Source organism: Sus scrofa, chromosome 6 (genome assembly GCF_000003025.6).
Source record: "Sus scrofa isolate TJ Tabasco breed Duroc chromosome 6, Sscrofa11.1, whole genome shotgun sequence".
Classification (NCBI taxonomy): Eukaryota; Metazoa; Chordata; class Mammalia; order Artiodactyla; family Suidae; genus Sus; species Sus scrofa.
Genome location: NC_010448.4, coordinates 117,394,457 through 117,413,938, shown reverse-complemented (window position 1 = coordinate 117,413,938; position 19,482 = coordinate 117,394,457). Strand labels below are relative to the sequence as shown.

The following is a 19,482-nucleotide window of genomic DNA, read 5'->3' as shown; positions in this document are numbered from 1 at the left end:
GGAAGTTTTATATCCTGCCAATGGTCATTTCTAACCATGAAGAGCTTTCTTTTCCCTCTGTACTTTCTTCCATGTATAACTAAAACAACATCATTTTCACACACTTAAGTTGCCCTGGCCCACCAAGGTAGAACAGGTGTCTCTACGAGCTAACAAGGCTGTTAACAAAAATGCAGATGTTGGATAAAAGGCAGATAAGCTTAACCTAAGAAAAATCAGGGGACCTGATAGAGTCACCGAAGGAATTCCCTCTTCTCCTACAAGATTCTCCAGCATGGCTGTCAGGTAGAAATTGATTGTGAACACAAAGAAGGCTCATGTGTCATCTTCTGCAAAATCACAGGGGAGCAGTCACAGACAAGCTCCTGAAAAGCCTTCACAAGACCAGACAAATAACACCAGGAGAAAAGAGACATTGCAGAATCCGGCGACACGTTCAGAAGTTTCTCAAACCTTCCCTTCACAGCTCCACAGTCCCCTCATTTTCCCTTCCCTCCCCTGGTATAACATTGCCACTGATAAACTGTCATGTGATTACTCCCTTAGGGCGCCACAAGCTTCCTTAGTACCCTCCTCACTTCCTCCAGGAAGCTCCGCGTCTGGTATAATTGATGTCTCAACTGAGATCCTAGCCACACACTTCAGGCCATCTTAAAGCACTTTTCACTTCCGAAAAAAGACCCCTCAAACTGGGGCCTCTGAGCCAACGAAAACAGAGAGTGGGCTGAATAATGTTTCATTAAGTTAACATGACCCTGCCAAGAATCATACAATCAGAGACCTGCTTATAAAACTGGCCATAAGGAATAATGAAAAGGGACCACATAAAATTCTTCGAACGTTGGAATCATTATTCACCCTGGGATCTGAGGACTAAAATATAGGATATGTGTTCTCTATAATCTTTTTTCCCTAAATAGAGACTTTTAAAAATACTAATTCTTCAGCTAGAGCGCTGCTTCCTCCCTGAAAGCCATTAGGGTTAATAACAAGCAGAACCTTTTTTTTGATCTCTATGGATGAAAATTGTACATTCTCCAGTTTCCTCATTTTAGAAGTGGATGGTTGCTTGCAATTTTAAACATGAAATATATCAGGGCCACAAAAAGAGAAGCTTATCTTTTCTTGTTAATAATAATCTATAAATAGAATGTAAAGAAGATGATCTACTGATGGTATCATTTCATATAAAATATGTACGGGTTCTGCAGCCAGCAATGCAAGTCAACTTACTATGTGTGAGCAAGTTCATGATATACCAATGTATTATGTCAGAAAACAACTCAGATACCAACATAACCATAAATCTCTGACTAAAATAGCCCATAAAATTCTAAATATTTTCTTTGGCTGACATAGATCTATACTTGAATTGGCATAAATGGTCATGGATTGTCAACAAAGATATATCAAGTGATTCACCTAAATCACTCTTCCCTCTTCAGAGCTAAGCTTGTAAAATTTGAAGAGTTTAGTTTCTTGAGTCTTATGTTTAATTCTTATTAGCTTGAAAAACTGTTTTGGAGTCAATGAAACAATGCATGACTCTAGTTTTGATGCTGTAAATTCTATAATTGATAATATATGCGATTTTTCCCACATGGTAAAAACTTTCAACAAAACCTGAAAACAAAATCTCTTGGTAAGGCAACTCATTTAAAATGAATCTGATTTCCTACCCAACTCACCGTAAGAGGACTAAAGACTGACTGTTATCCCAACTCTACCTAAAGACTCAAATGTTACTGACTGGAATTAAGCTGCAAGATTTCTTTCTGGTTACCAGTTTTTGCCAAGTGCTAGCTTTTTAAAGACTTCTCGGTGTTCTCACTTTAGTGGTGCATCAAATGTCAACTGATCTTTGTTAATTTGAAATAACTCTGGTAGCAGAAGCTTATTCTTTGGATTGCCACAAGGGTATCTTACAGATTGATAGTTATTATTCACCTCAATACTTTTCACTCTTTCATCCCAAAGGAGGAAGTGGATAAAAGATTTAAAAAACAGATGGTAGGACCCTCCCCCTCCCCCCTCCTGCCCTTTCTCCCATGTCCTCACAACCCCACACATCCCCACTTGCTTCTCTAATTATATTTTCAAAGTATATTTATACAGCTGTAAGAAGTGTGGAAATTATATCCATTCTAACTTCTAGTTCAATGACATACTAGGAAGAGAGTAAGCAAGGATATCATCTCAACCAGTTCAGTTTCACAGAATTTATTACTGATTTGTAAGAAATTGTGTGGTAGCCTAGTCCTTCTTTGGAATAAACCGGTGGTTCCTCTTTGTCAAGTTATTTATTTATTATCTATTTATTTATTTGTCTTTTGTCTTTTTAGGGCCGCACCTGGGTCATACGGAGGGTTCTAGGCTAGGGGATGAATTGGAGATGTAGCTGCCAGCCTTCACCACAGCCACAGCAACACCAGATTTGAGCCACATCTGTGACCTACACCATGGATCACGGCAAGGCCAGATCCTGAACCCATTGAGTTGGGCCAGGGATCAAACCCGCATCCTCATGGATACTAGTCAGGTTCACTACCCACTGAGCCATGACGGGAACTCCATCTTTGTCAAGTCTATAATCAGAATAGAGTTGGACAAATGTTGGAAAGTCAAACTGCATCAGTGACTCTTGGCTATGGTCCTAGGCAAAGTCACAGAGTAGTCTGAGCCTGGCTTTTAAGTGTCACTCACATCTACCTGGGCTTGCCACTTGGATTAAACTTTTAACCTCTAAGTCTGTTTCCTCACTGGTTAAAAAAATTATAATTAAAACTGGAGTTCCATTGTGGCACAGTGGGTTAAGGATCTGGCAATGTCACCACTGTGGCTCAGGTTGACCCTACTGCACAGGTTCAACTGCTGACCTGGGAACTTCCACATGCTTTGGGTACAGCCCCAAACAAACAAGATGCAACTAGAGATTCTCACACTAAGTGAAGTCAGAAAGAAAAAGACAACTACCATATGATATCACCTATATGTGGAATCTAAAATATGGTACAAATGAACCTATCCACAAAACAGAAACAGACTCACAGAGAGAGCAGATTTGTGGCTGTCAAGGGTGGAGATGAAGGAGTGGGATGGACCAGGAGTTTGGGGTTGAGTGATGCAAACTATTACATTTAATACGGATAAGCAATGACATCCTATTGTACAGCACAGGGAACTATGGCCAATCTCTTGGGTTAGACCACAATGGAAGATAATATGAGAAAAAGAATGTGTATATATGTATGACTGGGTCACTATGCTGTACAGCAGAAATTGACACAACACTGTAAATTAACTATACTCTAATACAAAAATTAAAATTAGAAATAGAAAAATTAAATCAAATAGAATGACAGAGCCTAGCAAGACTGACTGACTCAGGAATGTCATGAGGGTTAAACAATATCCATGTTAAACAGCTTACAAAGGCTAGGCATTGTGAGCACTCAATGGATTTTCAATTCCTAGGTTTGAAAATGTATCCTAAGGCTAGGTTAATGGGTTATACGCAGAAAAATACTTATCCTACAAGAAGCAATTGTGGTTTGCAATAAGATGTAAAAGTGGGCAAGCCAAGGAATAGTCAAGGAAATAGGCTATTTACTATTCTTTCTGTGATTCCTCAAAGCAGTTTCTCTAATACAACTTCAAAGGAGAGGCCAGGAAATCTAGTTTGGGTCACATTAGCTGGAAATGTGTGGGTACGTGTTATTTGATGAAGTAGCTATTCACATTTCAAATTAGAGGAGTTTGCTTATCCCTGCTTTGGTTTAATTATTGGCTAAGTGCTCTCACCCTGATCTCGACCCCTTTCCAGCCACTAAAACACTCCCACTGTTTCCTCTGAAATTCGGGATTAGTCATTAGAAAAATCTCCTATAACCTTCATCTCTTCTCTGAACACTCTCCCTCACATTTTGACGTACCAAACCTGGCTCTCACCTATGGACACCACGTCCCCTGGAACCCTCTCAGGGAGTAGCCTGTTTCTTTTCCACACATCTTGTACTGCTGGGCCTGGAAATGGGACAGGTGACTTCTATCTCCCACCCCCCACCCCAATCCTTAGGTGCCTCCAGCATTGTATCTCATGTCAACAGACTATGGCACCAACTACTCCCCCTTAATTTAATTATCCACCAACTCCTAGGTTATTCCCTTTCATTTCTGGAAGATTTTTGGCCCTAAATGTCATACCCTTTCAATGCTAGTTTTATCACAGGTGAACATTTCCATATCCACACAGGTAATTTCTAATATCTCATGGCAGGGCCACCACCAGCCTTTACAACATCATGCTGCAAATAAGAAATGACAACATTTCCTTCAGGTAGACCCTGCTCCATCCCATGACACTAAGCTGGGCAAAGGACGGGCTGCTGAATTTCAGCCACTGATGGCCACCTCAGCCAGGCCACTCTGAAGAGCACACACCCTGCCTACCCATTCGTGATAGCCTTTAACCCAGCCTCCCTCTTTCTTCTCATCTCAGACATACATCCCAGACTGTAACCCTAAACTCAATTTCATGCATTCCACTCTCATGTCACCTATCCTTCTAACTCATTTTCTCTAGAATACCAACGCAAACAATCCTTCCACCCAAAGGAGATCTCTACCTCCTCCTCCACACCATCTCTCTGGCAGTCGTGTCTTTGCTTACCTTCACAACCAGCTTAAATTCTATGCAGATTGATCTTAACATGCCATTCCATGCACCCTCTACTCTTGCATCCCTCTCTGGCTTCATCATTCACACCTGGGAAAATCCCAACTCTGTACATGCGTACAGTGGTCATGGACATGACTGTAGAAAAAATGTATAACCACACTGACTGGTCTCATGTTAAATTCAGGACTAGGAACCTTAGGAGTGTCCTTACTGCTGTTGAACTCTAGACAAACATTTTCTATCTTCTCCTTAGATCTACAAAGCTGCCTTCCCATCCTTGACTTCAGCTGATGAACTTGTTTCCTCTTTCACTGAGAAAAATGGAGTAATAAGAAGCAAACTTCCATAGCCCCTCCCACATGCACTCACTTACTTTCATTTCTGTCCAAATACCCTGATTTTTCCTACTGCTTCCTTACAGCACCGGTCAATACTCCTAAATAGAGCCAATCTCTTCATCTATTTAATCAGTCTCATTCCCTCTCCTTTAATCAAGCACACGGCAACAGGTCGCCCTCCTCCTCATCAAATTCTCTTCCTCAAATGGATTTTTCCCATCTGTACATGATTATTCTAATATTTACCTCTCATATTCAAGAAAACTTCCTTTTATTCCAATTTCTCTTCCAGCCATTTTCCCATTTCACTCCTTCCCTTTACCTCAAAATCCTTGCAAGAATTATCTACACCTGAGGTCCTCCACTTTCTGTCTTCTCATTCTCTTGAACACGCTCCATTCAAGCTTGTAGTCTCATCATTGGACAGAAAATAGTCATTGCCAAGTTCACCAATAACCTCACAAAGCTAAATCCAACGTTTTTTTTTTCTTAGTCTTCATTGTAAGTTGACACATCAAAAGCATTTGACACATTTGAGTCACTTCCTCCCCACAAACACTTTCTTCACTTGGTTCTCAGGAGAGACAGCATATTCCCCTGTCCATTTATCCTCAGTCTCATTTGCTGGCTCCTATAATCTCTCCTACCTCTTAAATTTCAAAACTGAGCTCATTCTTTGGGCCGCTTTCTTTTTTCTCTTTACCTTCAATTCCTTGGTGATCTCATCCAGTTTTTTTGTCTTTAAATATCATCTATAAACTGACCACTTCCAAATGTATATCTCCAGAAAGGTCTTTCCCATAAATTAAAGATGGAAAAATCCAATCATACAACATATTTACTTGGATGATGAAAAATGAGTCTCATGTTTAATACGTCCAAAACCGAGCCCCCCATCAACAACTCCCACCCCAAAGTGATTCTCTTACAGACTTTCCATCTAAGTTAAAGACAAGACTGTGCTTCTATTTGCTGACAATCACCTTTGGAATTATCTCCAGCTCCTTTCTCTATTTCACAACCATACCAATTTCAGCAGTTCCTGTTGGGTAGACACACACACACACACATTCAGAATCCAATTACTTTCCATCATATCCAAACCACCATCACCTCTTATCTAGATTACACCAACATAGTTCTGACTGATCTCCCTGCTTTTGCCCTTGTTCTTCAATACATAGTTTTCTGTACTTAGTGATCCTACTAAGCACTAAGTGACAACATTGTCTTTTTAGCTCAAAACCCTACAACGGTTGAATATCTCACTCAAAACAAAAGCCAATGCCAACGCACTATATAATCTGGCCCCATAACTTCCCTGACCTTGTATCTGACCATCTTCTCTCCCTTGTTCACTCTGGACTCCAACCACACTGGTCTCTGGATGTTTCTGGATTAGTCCAGGCACTCTCCTGCCTCAAGGTCATTGAAATTGTTGCTTCTTTTACCTAGAACTCTCTCCCATCAAACACAAGCTCTCTCACTCCCTCAGGTATTTCCTCAAATGTACCCTCCTTTCTCACTCTTTCTTTTTCAACTTGTAGGGCCACACCTGTAGCATATGGTAGTTTCCAGGCTAGGGGTCAAATCCAATCTGCAGCCACAGCAACTTAGGATTCCAGCTGCGCCCACAACCCATCCCACAGCTCACGGCAATGCTGGATCTTTTAACCCACTGAGTGAGGCCAGGGGTGAAACCCACATCCTCATGGATACTAATCAGATTCATTACCGCTGAACCACAATGGGAACTCCTCACTCCTATCTTCTTAATTCGTTTTGCTCCATATCACTTACCAGCACTGAATAAGCTGTAAATTTTACATACTTATTTTGCTTACTTTCTCCCTACCAACACAAAATCTAGGAGAGGTCTCTTTTTGTTGTTTTCCCTGCTACAACTATAACGTAGAGAACTGTACTTGGCAAGTAGCAGAAACTCAATATACACATTGATATACAGTAACAGAAAGCGGGTGGAGAGGGGAAAAGAACACATGCAAGTCCCCATGCAAGCAGGCAGTACAAGAAGTGACCCAGTAAGATCCTGCTCATCCTACTGATGGAGAAGGGTGTGCCCCATTCACTACCCCTTCCAGAAATCCAGAAATTATCATGCATCTCTGCTTTGTTCTCTTACTAACCACAAGGACCTGCCAAATTCACAGCACTACCACAACAATAGTGGGGCTCTGAGTTGAGTTTTCGAAATGTATAGAAATAAAGACGTCAAATTAAATGCAAGCTGGTTTCAAAAAAAAAAAAAAAAAAAAAGTCTACAAAGCCGAATTCAGTGATTTTACTAAGACAAGAATCTGTTTCCTGAGTTAATTCACCACCCTGGCTGCAGGTCAGATGGACTGGAGCAGAATCAGTCTCCAGGGGACTATCAGAAAAGCACACCAGTTTAAAGGGCAGGAGTGGCCAGTGAGAACACAAAGGGACTCCTATGACCATTAATAAAATGAATGGCTTTGGGCTATTACTGAAATACGATATTTCTGCAAGGATCCTTTAAGGTTTGTTTGTTTAAAGATAATTTACTGATTTCTAGGAGTCCACTGACAGAGACTTTAATGACACAGTCTTCCTCCCAAATCATGATCTGAGGCCACTTGCGGGACCACTGGGTAATGTTAAAAAAGAAAAAAAAAAAGTATAGCAGGTTTTGTGGAGCAAATAATTGCCAAAACTGCAGTACATAGACCAAAAGAATCAAAGTGCAAATGTCTTGAGAAAGATAAAAATGAATCTACATGGACAGAAATCATAGGTGGAAAATGCCCCCTTCGAATTCTAGAAAGGTTGCTCACTTTTCAAAAGCATTTCATAACTTATTTGTCCTGTTTCACTGTGAGGACTTAATTTAATAAGGACAAACCTAGGAACAAAGCTATCATAAAACTACTTGTGATCACAGGAAAATCAGCATAATCAGAAATAAAACAATGGCATTCTCAGTACTTATGTAAGAATAAAATCAAGGGGAGGAGGAGGGAGTGGGATGGACCTGGAGTTTGGGGTTAATAGATGCAAACTGTTACATTAAGAATGGACAGGCAATGTGGTCCAGCTGTACAGCACAGGGAACTATGTCTAATCACTTGTGATGGAACATGATGAAAGATAATATGAAAAATACATATATATGTATGACTGGGTCACTTTGCGGTACAGCAGAAATTGACAGAACAATATAAATCAACTATAATAAAAATATTTTTTAAATGTTTATAAAGAATAAAATCACTATATACTCCAATAGCTTTCTCACCTTGCAGGAGAAATACACTGGTAACATTCAAGAATACTATCCAAGGAAATCCATACAGTTAAAAAAACTAAACAAAAAGCAAAGAACTGTATCCTTAGAGGCTAACTTTTCTGGAAAGAAAAGAATTGTTTGATGATAAATCTAAGCAGGTGGTAAAAACTTAGAAGAAAATCGTATTTATAACGGTAGAGTATTCAATTAGCAAGTTACTAGAATTCTATTTAATCTTTATGAGAACAGGTTGAGTATATCTTGAAATTTGTCACACTCACCATTCCCTTCCCCACTGGCACTGGCCTCCGCCATCTCTGTACCATCCAATTCAGACTCACAGCCTAAATCCAGTGTTCCATCAGCTGGGCATGACGACTCCTCTTTCTATATTATTTTAAAAATAATGATTTATGGAGATGTACTAGCAACTGAAAACATTCAAAACACTTCCAGAGTCCTGGGAATTATCACAGTCACTTGTGATTTGGAATTTCAATACTGATTTACTTTTTAATGTAAAAATCACTCCTTAGAAGGGGGGGCGGGAGAATAACTGGGAGAAGCACATCGCCATAGCTGATTTTTTTGATAACCTTTAACATCTCTACAAAGTTTCTTTTGGATGTATGTCGTTTCCATTTTTTTTTTCAATTCCTCCTTCATCCTTATTTTTGAAAATGGCTTAACAACTCAGAATTTTAATCATAAATTTAAACACTCAAGTAGCTACAAAAATCAACTGAAACAATGCATGTCTTTTGATTAACCTGTGTAGTTTTCTAAAATGTATATAAGACAAGAGCCTGGTGCTTAGTAGCTGAGAAAGAACCCTTGCTTCTTTGCCAGGTATAAGTTTTGAATTTAAAAAAAAAAAAAAAAAAAAAAAAAAACTAAAAGGAAATTAATGAACTTCAAATGTAATTCATCATTTATTAAAGCAGTGAGGTTTTTTTTAAATTTATTACAAATGGTACACTGATTTTGTTTGTTCAAAATTATGCTGCTATTTGCAAATCATCAACTTTTGTCCCCTGGAATTCTGCACCTTAGACAGCATTTCCATTCTAGATGAGAATGGGAATCACACTAAAATAATTAAGGTTCAGTTATCAGAAGCTTTTAATTTTCTCTATTCTCTTCATGTAACATGTATACAATAACAGTAAAACTTCTGAGATTACTGGTGGTTTTAAATTTGAATAACTGATTTAAATCAGTGAATTTTCAAGAATGGGTATATTTCTTCATTTTTATAAAAGACAAAAAGGCAAACAGGTGTGAAGCCTGTATATTAACCGATGGTCATTAAGTCAGTTTTTGGCAACTGTGATCATCTTAAACTTTTGGCTGATGAACCACGGCACTCCTCCATGTCAATTTTTAAGAATCAAGAATTTTAAGGAAGCCACAGCTATTTTTCCATTACCATATGTTAGAGTGAAACCACAGATATGTTTTCTTTAAAGAAAAATGTCATTGTTCATTCTGAATATGAAATCATTTTTAAGACATCTGAAAACATTTAAAAGGCACAGGGGTCACTCTACCCTTCACCCAAATCTAATTTTGTTTACCTTCACATGTCGGGAAAAAATGCATGATACATAGTAATAAGAGATATAATACGCAGAACAATCCAACTTACTTTGAGAGCATAGAGGCCTGACTTTCCAGGGATTTTGAAGAATGTTCCATCCCCTATTCGAGTGTTAGTGTGAAGCATTGCATTCAGACAGGCTAATGGAGAAGTTCCACTAGAAAATAAAAGTGTGCAAAAAACGAAGCAGTCTGAGACGCAGTTTCTGTGGCAAAAGTGTTCTCAGTCTCTTAAGAAAAAAAAAAAAAAAAAAGACCCTCTCACATGCCTTTTTAAAATATCCTCCCAACCCGGAAAACATCTACATTACAATAACGGGCCAGTCCAGTTTCACCAAAGTTAATCAGATACATCTGTCTTATAGGCTTCAGGCAAAAAGTCTCCTGAATTGAAATTATGCTTTTATTCATAAAGCAACCAACACTCTATTTCAAAGAAACCAAGGCCCAAACATTTATGCGGTATTATTTTGCAAATACCATGAAGCCTCAGTTTTTAAATATTACAGACAACTTGATGGTTGCACTTGAATGATCAAAACACCAAGTTCAAGGACAGCCCCATCCTATAGGTTGAAAAGCAACAAAAGAATAATAAGAAACCAGGGAAGACCTGATTTGAAATTACAAGTATTTAAGTTACTCGTGGGATTACATTTCTCACAAGGCCAAATACAAATGTGTATCTGTGTTTATATCTCTGACGGCTTCTACATTGACATCCTTTTCTCAGTTCTTTGTCAAATAAAAAAAAAAATACGTGTTTGGGAATTTTGCCCAGCTAATAATTATGTTCTGTTTTAGCAAAGATGTAAGTGACTGAGTTACGAAAATAGATTTTTTTAAGAAATCAAATATTAAACATTAAAATATCAAAACAGAAATATTATTGAAATACACTCATACTTAAAAAGATGCTTATGAAATGTATAATACCTATGTATATCCTGGGTAGACTGTAGAACTTTTTTTTGCATATTTGGTTGAACCAATATAGGTTAGAAGCCCTAGTTCATCCCATTCGCCCATTAAGGGGTTTGGGTATTTAATCCAAACTATTCCGGAACACGAGGACCTTTAGGATCCTAAGGTTTTAAGGTCTGACTTCCTATGATAAGAATATACTTTCATGTTATTAAATTAAAAGATTTCTAAATACCAAGATTATCAAATCGCTTCCTTAATATTGAAAACCCAGTAAAATGAAAAAGCCAAATTTGCTGAGTTGCCACAACACACTTAGTAACAAGTCAGCATATATACACATCATGGTCATAAAGGTTTATAAGTATTATAATAACAAGAACACTCTTTATTATTTTAGAAAATAGCTCCTCTGTGCCAACACATCAGTATGATTCCAAATGGTCTGACAGGAAGCAAGAAGTTGGTCACAGCACAAGGCAGTTAGAACACTACAGTACACATGGTAACAATGCTGGGTGTTTATGTAGTATATTTTCCTCACGAAGCTTCTACAAGCTTACAGACCTCATTTCATTATTTTTCCTCACAAAAGATGTCCTGCTCATATGTAAAACAGGCCAGGCATCCCTTATAAAGTAAAATATATGCATCTCCCAGAAATATCTGTCCATGAATACATTCCAGATAAATAATGCTCTACATGTTTTACTGAATACTGCAAAATATATATTTTTATCCTTATTCTCTTCAGAAAAAGCACAGACAATTTGAAGCTGGGAATTATTGTACCAGATTTGTGGAGTTTTAATTTGGTGAAACTGTCAGAAACACAGATTTTTCTGTAGGGACTTGGCAAGAAAATATTAACACTACAAGTAAAATAGAATCCTTTACATAAAAATGGAACAATGTAGATGGTTTTAAAATGTAACTTAATAAAACTGTCCACCTAACATCAAACCTCACACACATTTTCCCTGTTCTTTACCTCTAAGGTCCTAATACGCACAATTCCAAGAACTCAGACTGAAAATATTAAAAAATAATACAAATTTAAAGACAACTAAAAAATACTGAATATAATTCAATGTTATAACTGACATTTGCTTCCTAAAGTACAATAAACCAAAGATAACTGTAGTAAACTATTAAAAAGCAGTTTATTGCTATCCTTGTTGCAAACATAAGTGATTAGCACCCAGTTTCATATAATAAGAACATGAATATGTTATTAGATTACTATTTATTAACTCAATAAACTCAAGATTTACAATGGAAATATTAGAAAATATATAATTTACAATCACATGATAATATATCTCCAAAAGTCTCAACGACAACTGCAATTTTCCTAAATCTTTCCCCAAACAAACCTATGAAGTTTGTTTCATTTTAAAACTATACAACATTGGCATTTCAAAAGAATTAAGAATATTTTGCAATGAAATGCAAATTTTACAATTCAAATCACTGGCAATTAGTCATTTAGTCTTGAGCATATCACTTGCATTTCTCTACAGATTAAAAAAAAAGCACATTATATGGTCCATTTAATTTAAAAACAATTAAATACTGGCAGATAAAGAGTGAAGTGCTTACTAAAAAGGTAACTGACCCACTGCATATACAGTGGTGAATTTTAAAAATCTTTTGTAACATTTACTCCTTGCTACTATATTCAATATTTATTCCACAAAGTCTAGAAATTTTAGACTGCTTTTCCTAAAAAAATGGATGTCTTAATTAGCTGTCATTGAACAGGAATAAATAAAAGTCTTATTTACATATTACTATTTTAATATTCAGAAAAAATAGAACTACCAAGTATACCTAGGCCTGCTTTAAGAAATATATAAATATATACTTATACATCTGTATATATTAAAAAACACAATGATTTACTATGGGTCTGAAAGAAGATGAGGCAAATATGTCATATTCTATATTCTTAGCAGGAATACCTTCTATGTAATATTTCTTATTTTAAATTTTTAAAAAATTTGTTCACACTTAATGCAAAATCAGAATTTATAAAGCTCAGAATTCTGTCCTGGAATATGTAAGTGTATATTACATATAAAGCAATAAAACATTTTAACCAAAAACATCTTTAAAATTTCAAAGTTACTTACTTTCTAAAAAGATGAATTAGAAGAATTGCGAGATCCCGATTTATAAAAAGAAAACAAAGAAAAAAGGAAGGAAAAAAAGAAGTTAGTTTTTCAACTTAAAATGCAATTCTACACCTTACCATTTCAATACATAAGAAAAAGTACAAGATAACATCAAACTCTTAGATTTGGCTGTTGGGAGGGAGGAAAAAACTGGAGGACTGGGGCATAAGGTAAATTCCACTTCTCTAACACATCCATAACTTTCTCATTTTGTCCACAATGCACATATATACCCATACGAAGAATATAATGAGAAAGAAATAAGCAGGGCACTATTTGTCCCCAGTTCTTTTCTTTCTGCTATTCCCTGTAATTAGGCCCTTTCCTATACACCTGCCAGGGTAGATATACAGCTTATTCTATTTGTTTGTTTTTCTCCCTAGACTGTAGGGTTGTGGAACCCTTCTGGTTTGTTTTCATTTCCCACAACCCCTGAAGCAGAACAGGGGTGGAATTTGGAGGCAGGGGAGCAGGCATAATTTAAACTGTCTAGACATCAAAGAACCCCCAGAGATGCTTTGCAGAGCCCCAGTGCTGTGTGAACTACAGAAAAACCATTCCTTTATCGCATCAAATTGTTGACAGAACACAAAATTTTACTAATAGTGTACACTAAATGAAGAGACTGAATGACCTGTCTATTTTAATAATTTTAAAAGCCAGAAAGAATATCTGGGGAATGCAGTACATCCAGACATGACAAAGAAAACATCATCTTTGTGGTCTTCTGCTCCTTTCCATCTAAAATAATAATGTTTTAAAAGACTTCAATATTTAAGTAATCCAAATCTTAAATGACTTTATTTCTTTAAATATCTCAATAAAAAATTCAGATGAAAGCTATGTCCTGGAAACATCTTAAAATCTCATTTTTGAATTATGGGAACATCAAAAAAGTAATCCTGAACAATGTAAGTCTAAAAATTTAACAAATTTAACTAGTAATTATTAAGCGGCATTATTAGACAGTTATTGCACTAAGTGATATTAATACAAATTAACCGAAGCAATTTTCTGTTCACTCTTTCAAAAAAAATGAATAATAGCTCCTTTCAAGTATTTTCAGGGTTGATAGCCCAGAGAAAATGTCTTAATTATAAGGGATATATTTTTAAGAGGAAATTGTGTGGGCCTCTGGGGTGGAGGTAATGTTTCAATGCTTTGAACATAATTCCAGCATTCACTACATGAAAATTACATTGTTTACTTAGGATTTGCACATTTAATTTAATATGTGTTAACACTTCATAAAAATGTTTTCAAAATGTTAAAAATGAATAAATCCACTGTTGGATCTATTTATTTATTTATTTACATATTGAATGAGCAGGTCACTACTAGTGGAGAAGAATAAACTATTTCTACCAGTAAATGTGGATGACTCCTAAACACACATATGCAGTGGACTTCAGCTGATAAATCAGTAACACAGATGATTAAAAACTACCCTATCAAGTTCCCGTTGTGGCTCAGAGGTAAGAAGCCCGACTAGTATCCATGAGGATGCAAGTTCGATCCTTGGCCTCTCTCATTGGGTTAAAGATCCGGTGTTGCCGTGAGCTGTGGTACAGTTCATAGACATGGCTCCAATCCTGCACTGCTGTGACTGTGGTGTAGGCCAGCAGGTGCAGCTCTGATCTGACCCCTAGCCTGGTGGGAATTTCCATATGCCGCACATTTGGCCCTAAAACAACAACAAACAAACTATCCTAGAAAATCAAGGCCATTCTTACTCTCGAGAAACATTGCTACTAGTCTGGATTCCCCCAAAAATGATTGAAAACAAAAACTTAAAAGTTAAAGTCCTTCATAAATGCTCTCTGAAGAATCCCAGAACATACAATATCAGCCAAAGATTGACCTACGGTAATTCTGAAATTTGATTTTCAAGACAAGAACAGTATCCCAAACCTCAGAGTTCTTCTAAGAAGATCACTAATGAAAGTTTTTCATGGACACTGACATATGGCAAATAACAAAGATTAGAGTTACAAAACGTAAATATGATTCCCATTTCAGCAGATACAACTGGGGCTGAGAGGTTAAGAATCTTACCTCAGTCTAATATCTAAGTGATACAGCTGAAGTCCAAATTTTACTCTGATTTCAAACCCACATAAAAATATAAAAATAAATGGAACAACCAATTAACTCAAGAGATGGCTCATATTTAAAAGGAAGATATTTTGCATAATTTCTATGTAAAGACTACCTACATGCTTTTCAATATTTAACATGTCTTTAGGGTAAAATTAGAAACATAGTCTCAAGTATTCTTTTTATGAAGTGGAGATACTGAGGCAAGAAATAATTAGCAAGTGACATACTCTGTGCAATTATTAAATTTAAAGAAACAGTGTCAGACTCCAGACCTAAACATGCATTTCTGATTGCCTTGAACAACATAAAAATATATTCTTTAGAGCATATAAACAGGCATCTGAACTCAGACTTGTCATTCCTTAATTAATGGACATTACCGAGCTACTACTAGATAGTCTATAGTGATTCATACATTTCAGTAAAAGGACCATTTCACTAAAATTATCTTTTTTTTTTAGGAGACAAGAATTCCAAAACATCGGAGTTCCCGTCGTGGCGCAGTGATTAACGAATCCGACTAGGAACCATGGGGTTGCGGGTTCGGTCCCTGCCCTTGCTCAGTGGGTTAAGGATTCGGCATTGCCGTGAGCTGTGGTGTAGGTTGCAGACGCGGCTCGGATCCCTTGTTGCTGTGGCTCTGGAGTAGGCCAGCAGCTACAGCTCCGATTGGACCCCTAGCCTGGGAACCTCCATATGCCGCAGGAGCGGCCCAAGAAATAGCAAAAAGACCAAAAAAAAAAAAAAAAAAAAAAAAGGAATTCCAAAACATCAATAAGGACAAAAATTTGCTTAGTATCATTTTAGAATAGAATCTATAAGGAAATGAAGAAATATCCTCAGGGAGTTCCCATAATGGTGCAGTGGAAACGAATCCGATTAGGAACCATGAGGTTGCAGGTTCAGTCCCTGGCCCTGCTCAGTAGGTTAAGGATCCGGCATTGCCATGAACTGTGGTGTAGGTCGCAGACACGCCTCAGATCCTGCATTGCTGTGACTATGGTGTAGGCCAGCAGCTGTAGCCTGTGACCCCTAGCCTGGGAACCTCCATATGCTGTGGATGCAGCCCTAAAAAGAAAGAAAAGAAACAGCCCTCTAAAAGTGTAAGTGAAAGCATATAATCTAAATTATAATTTTAAAGACTTTCAACTAAAATATGAAGTGTGGTTATTATCTTTGATTATAGACATTAAGTAAAGAACATAGCACATGTATGGCTGTATACTGGCAACTGTTTTATCTACAACTATGCATGTCGTAACATGCCATATTACCACTGCTATACTAGGAAAAGTGATGGAGTACAATGAATAAGACTGTGGTTTCTGAAGCCAGTCAGCCTGACTTCATGTGAAGCTAGACTGTTTCCTACCTCTATGACTTTGAACTCTACCTCTCTGAGTCCCAGCTTCCTCAATTACAAAATGTGGATAACAAAAGTCACTATTTCATAGGGGACTGTTCTGAATACTTAATGAGTTTAAACATGTAAAACACCTAGAATAGTGTCTAGAATATTGTTCATGTTCAAAAATTGTGAGTTATGGTGGTGATGAATACTACTATGTGTCAAAGTAACCAACATCCAGAGGTACAAAGGATGGCAAGGGGAACGAAATTAAATATTCTGTAGCTTCTTTAAAGACTTAATTAAGGTAACATTTTGTCTAATGTCATTTTTGTTTCATTAGCAAAAATAAATATATGGGAGTGTACACATTCCTATCTCAGAGCTCTCACTTGTGATTAATACTGAAAATAACTTAGTAAAGGTAGAGAGAAAAGGATGATAATAATGCATATTTATTATTATAGTTACCATTCATTGAGTAACTCTAATGCAATCAAGCTTTCACAACTATTATCTAATCCTTACAGTCACCACAAAATGTAAGCATGGTTCTCAGTTTTACAGCTGAAACTGAGGCTGAGAGGTTAAGAATCAAGTAACATCTAAATTGAAATCCCAGGTCCGACATTTGGTTGTGGTTTTTTTGTTTTGTTATTTTTTTTTTTTTTTTTTTGGTTTTTTGTCTCTTTACGGCCACACCAGCAACATATGGAGGTTCCTAAGCTAAGGGTCTAATCAGAGCTGTAGCTGCTGGCCTACACCACAGCCACATCAATGCCAGGTCCAAGCTGCATCTGCAGTCTACGCCACAGCTCCCAGCACTGCTGGATCCTTAACCCACTGAGTGAGGCCAGGGATTGAACCTGCAACCTCATGGTTCCTAGTCAGATTTGTTTCCACTGCTCCACGATGGGAACTCCCAAATTCTGACATTTCTATATGTAGAAATAACTCTGTTGCATACAGCACAAATAATCGTAACACTGTAAATCAACAATACTTCAAAACTTTAAAAAATGAAAAAGAAATCTCGATTCTACTCTGATTTCACAGCCCATGTTCTTTCCACTAACCCACATTCTCTGTTCACACAGTTGTTTCTTCCATTTAACTAACTGAGGATACCAAAGAAGAATATTTAGCACTTGAAGGAAAGACACAGAGAAATGTCAGATGCTTGGAAAATGGTAAGACATTGGCTCCATCTTCACTCAACGGTGCCTATAGCAATGATTCCCCCAGGATAGATTTCAAATAATATAAAGAAAGAACTAGAATGCAGAAGATGACATTGTTGGTTGTCTTGCTCAGGTGATGGTACTCTATGAAAACCAAGGGAGAAGGAACTTTGAGAGAATACAGTAGAGAATTCAGGTCCATAATTGAGATACCTTTTTGTAGAACTGAATCATTAAAGAAAACACAATCCATTAGTTGAATAAATATTTTCTGAGCACATTATATATGTCAAGCTCATCTTGAAATAAATTTGCACTCTGACAGTGCTTTGCACGAAACAGAAATGCAGACTGAGTTGAACTGAGTTCTCTGAATACATATGAAATGACAAGGGATTCAGGAGAAAGGAGCCTTGAGGCATGTGCCACAACAAGAAGAAAATCATCTGGAATTTAGATGTTATCCCTAGTTTATTCTAAGGAGATGACTGAGATGGGATCGTGTGTGGATTTCTTCTAACACCAACTCCAATGCAGAGGCAGCCCACTCATGGCCTTTGACAGCCCTTTAGGACTTTATACGATTTCCCCACAACTGTAATCTCAAAGAGAATATGTTCAGTTATGCCAAAAAAAAAATCTTCCAAAATAAAAAGATTCCATATATCAGAGAAAAGAACAGACACTAATTATATCTGGTATGATAAATTAGTTTTGTATAAAAATGTAGATTTCCTTTTTTTTCCTTTTTTTGCTATTTAGGGCTGCACCCGTGACATATGTAAGTTCCCAGGCTAGTATCTGAATCAGAGCTGCAGCTTCTGGCCTACACCACAGCCACAGCAACACAGGATCCAAGCCACATCTGCAACCTATACCACAGCTCACGGCAAAACCAGATCCTTAACCCATCGAGCAGGGACAGGGATAGAATCCGCAACCTCATGGATCCTAGTTGGGTTTGTTACCACTGAGCCACTACAGGAACTCTGAAAAATTTAAATTTCTATACTCTACTTGCAGGTATTTTGTTAGCGATGACTAATATTGTAGCATTTCTGAATGTGTTCTGTGGGATATTAGTCCCAAGTGATGCTCAAAAAAACTGTCAAAGGAGTTTCATAAAAGCTGTATTCTTCCCTTGCAAACTCACCAAATCCATTGAAAATATATATTAAAATCTCTGAAAAAAATCCTATATAACTTCAGAAACTGCTTAACTCTGTTTCTTAAGCATAATTTAAAAATCTTTCCCATTATAATATGTAGTAACATCCCTGATTACAGTATGCCAAAAAATATACTTGGGGAAATGCTAAATTATATTTATGATTAGGATTGTTAGGAAAAAGTGATCATACTCCCAGGGGGAATGCTTAATTTTATTAGCAAAATGCTTTAAATTATTTTAAAAGTATATAAAATAAATATCTTTTCCCTGAAAAAAATAATGCTGTGTGACAATGATTTTTTTCCTTGTCTAGACTTATAAAATTGAAAAATATCCATGCATTTTATTTATTTTTTTGGCTGCACATGTGGCATGCAGAATTTCCCAGAACAGGGATTGAACCCACTCCACAGCAGTGACAATGATGGATTCTTAACCAGCTAGGCCACCAGGGAATTCTAGGTACTTTAAACAACATTGAAAAATTTATAGATAGTATCTACATATAAAAGAAAATACTATATATTTGCAATATTACATTACCCCACATAAAATTCATCTTTCTCATCTTTCCCAGTGGAGATCTTCCTCCTGATTCTCTATTTCTCTCCTTCAGTGATGGGTGGGATCCTCCTCTTCATCACCCAGGAATGAAGTATTTTTCAGACCACGTGAATTATTCTGCCTCAACAACTTTT

At 37.0% G+C, this 19,482-nt stretch overlaps 1 protein-coding gene across 1 annotated transcript in view; it reads right to left on the bottom strand.

Annotated features, from left to right (window-relative positions):
- Nucleotides 1-19,482, bottom strand: part of ASXL3 (additional sex combs like 3, transcriptional regulator) — a 184,413-nt gene that overhangs the window by 104,651 nt on the left and 60,280 nt on the right. Inside the window, 2 exon segments of the mRNA XM_021096220.1 lie at nt 8,566-8,671; nt 9,933-10,041. Of these exon segments, the coding sequence (XP_020951879.1) occupies nt 8,566-8,671; nt 9,933-10,041 (215 nt within the window).